The sequence below is a fragment of the Artibeus jamaicensis genome, unplaced genomic scaffold (genome assembly GCF_021234435.1).
Source record: "Artibeus jamaicensis isolate MK-2021 breed Jamaican fruit bat unplaced genomic scaffold, CSHL_Jam_final contig_1256, whole genome shotgun sequence".
Classification (NCBI taxonomy): Eukaryota; Metazoa; Chordata; class Mammalia; order Chiroptera; family Phyllostomidae; genus Artibeus; species Artibeus jamaicensis.
Window position 1 is genome coordinate 198,341 of NW_026521246.1, and position 1,579 is coordinate 199,919.

The window sequence follows — 1,579 nt, forward strand, 5'->3', positions numbered from 1 at the left end:
AGGGGGGTTTCTGGACGGCCCTTCTAAACAGGTGTCATCTCAGAGTCTCAATATTCACATAAGTCATGGAAATCCTCTCAACTAGCAGTTGTACTTTTCAATTTAAAAACAAGGGAAAGGAGAAATCAGCTCACAGTTTTCATCGATGACCTGAGATTTGAAATCTGTTTCTGAATGTTCCAGATTTACGAAGGTTAATTTAGGAGAGATGGTGACCTGGAATTTAACTTGATTAAATTTCAAACAAAAGTATTCAGGAATAATGTTATAATAATAGAAGTGTAGGTATATTTAAATCTTTAGTGTTCCTAAAATACTTTGGGAGAGAGGTTGTCAAAACACTGTTTTGCTCACAAACACAGTTCTAACCCAGCAGGCCCAGTCAGGAGACCAGCATTACCTGCAAGCTCCCAGTGACATTCTCATTTAAATGCCAATAATATATTCCCACTGTCCACAGGCTCAGTCAATACTTGAGTACATCTTGTTAAAGCTCCTGGAACTCAGGCAGGATTACAAAGGGCAGTGGGGGACTCTGAGTCTCTCTGATGGTTAATGTGTCTGCACTCAGCCTTCACCCCATCATGGTTGTAGGGAGAGGGAAAAACAGGAAACTTATTCTGCCAGGGTCACATGGGACAGATGGGCACACCTTGGGGGAGACCGGAGGAGGGATGTGGAGAGGTCCCACTGGACATGGGAATGGGCCCCTGGAGCCCCTCCCCTTGGTGTGCTGACCATTCCCACCCTTTCTCTGTCCTTCTGTCACTAAAGCTGAGCCATTCTGAGCACAGGAGGAGGTTTTGGTTGCACTTCCCCATGAAGTCACATCACTGTGTAAATGCCACTACCCATGTAGAGAGAACAGTAATAATCAGCCTCGTCCTCAGGCTGGGCCCCCGTGATGGTGAGGGCGGCTTTGTTCCCAGAGATGGATCCAGTGAAGCGCTCAGGGACCCCAGAGGGGCGCCTGTTTGTGTAGTAGATGAGCGTGCGGGGAGCCTTGCCTGGGGTCTGCTGGTACCAGCAGGGTTCGTTACCACTAGAGATTGAGCCAGAGCTAAGGCCACAGGTGAGTGTGATTGTCCCTCCAGGTGACACAGACAACGATGGCTCCTGGGTGACGACAGTCTGAGAATCCACACCTAAAACCAACAAGAAAGACACAGGTTTTGTTATGAGAGACAAGATCACCCCTAAGACCCTGCTTTATTGTGTCCCCAGAGAATGCAGATTCCTTTCCTCTGACCTGAGCTGTAAGTGAGGAGTCCGAGCAGGAGCACCGTCCAGGCCATGGTGGGGACACTCACGGGAAGACGCCTCCTCAGGTTCCTGGACTGAAGAGTCTGGTCCTTGGGGCCTTTTCATGCCTCCCAGGCCTGTTTGGAAGAAGAGGTGCTTCATGCAAATCAGCTTCCTCTGTCTTGTCCTGACATAGTGTCACCCTGATGTCCCCCAAGGAGATCTGAAAAGAGACAGATGCTGCTGCCCCACAACACCGATGACTGCAAGGTGACTAAGGCCCCGAATGTGGAGTGTTGACCTCTGTCACCAAATCAGTTCCTCCTCCTCCCTAGTG

At 49.3% G+C, this 1,579-nt stretch overlaps 1 gene segment (V, D, J or C); it reads right to left on the minus strand.

Moving 5' to 3' along the window:
• Positions 1-795: 795 nt before the first annotated feature.
• Positions 796-1,364, minus strand: LOC119047580 (immunoglobulin lambda variable 8-61-like). The segment is given in 2 exon segments: positions 796-1,145; positions 1,250-1,364. Coding segments are annotated over 2 exon segments (366 nt in total).
• Between the last annotated feature and the right edge of the window lie 215 nt (positions 1,365-1,579).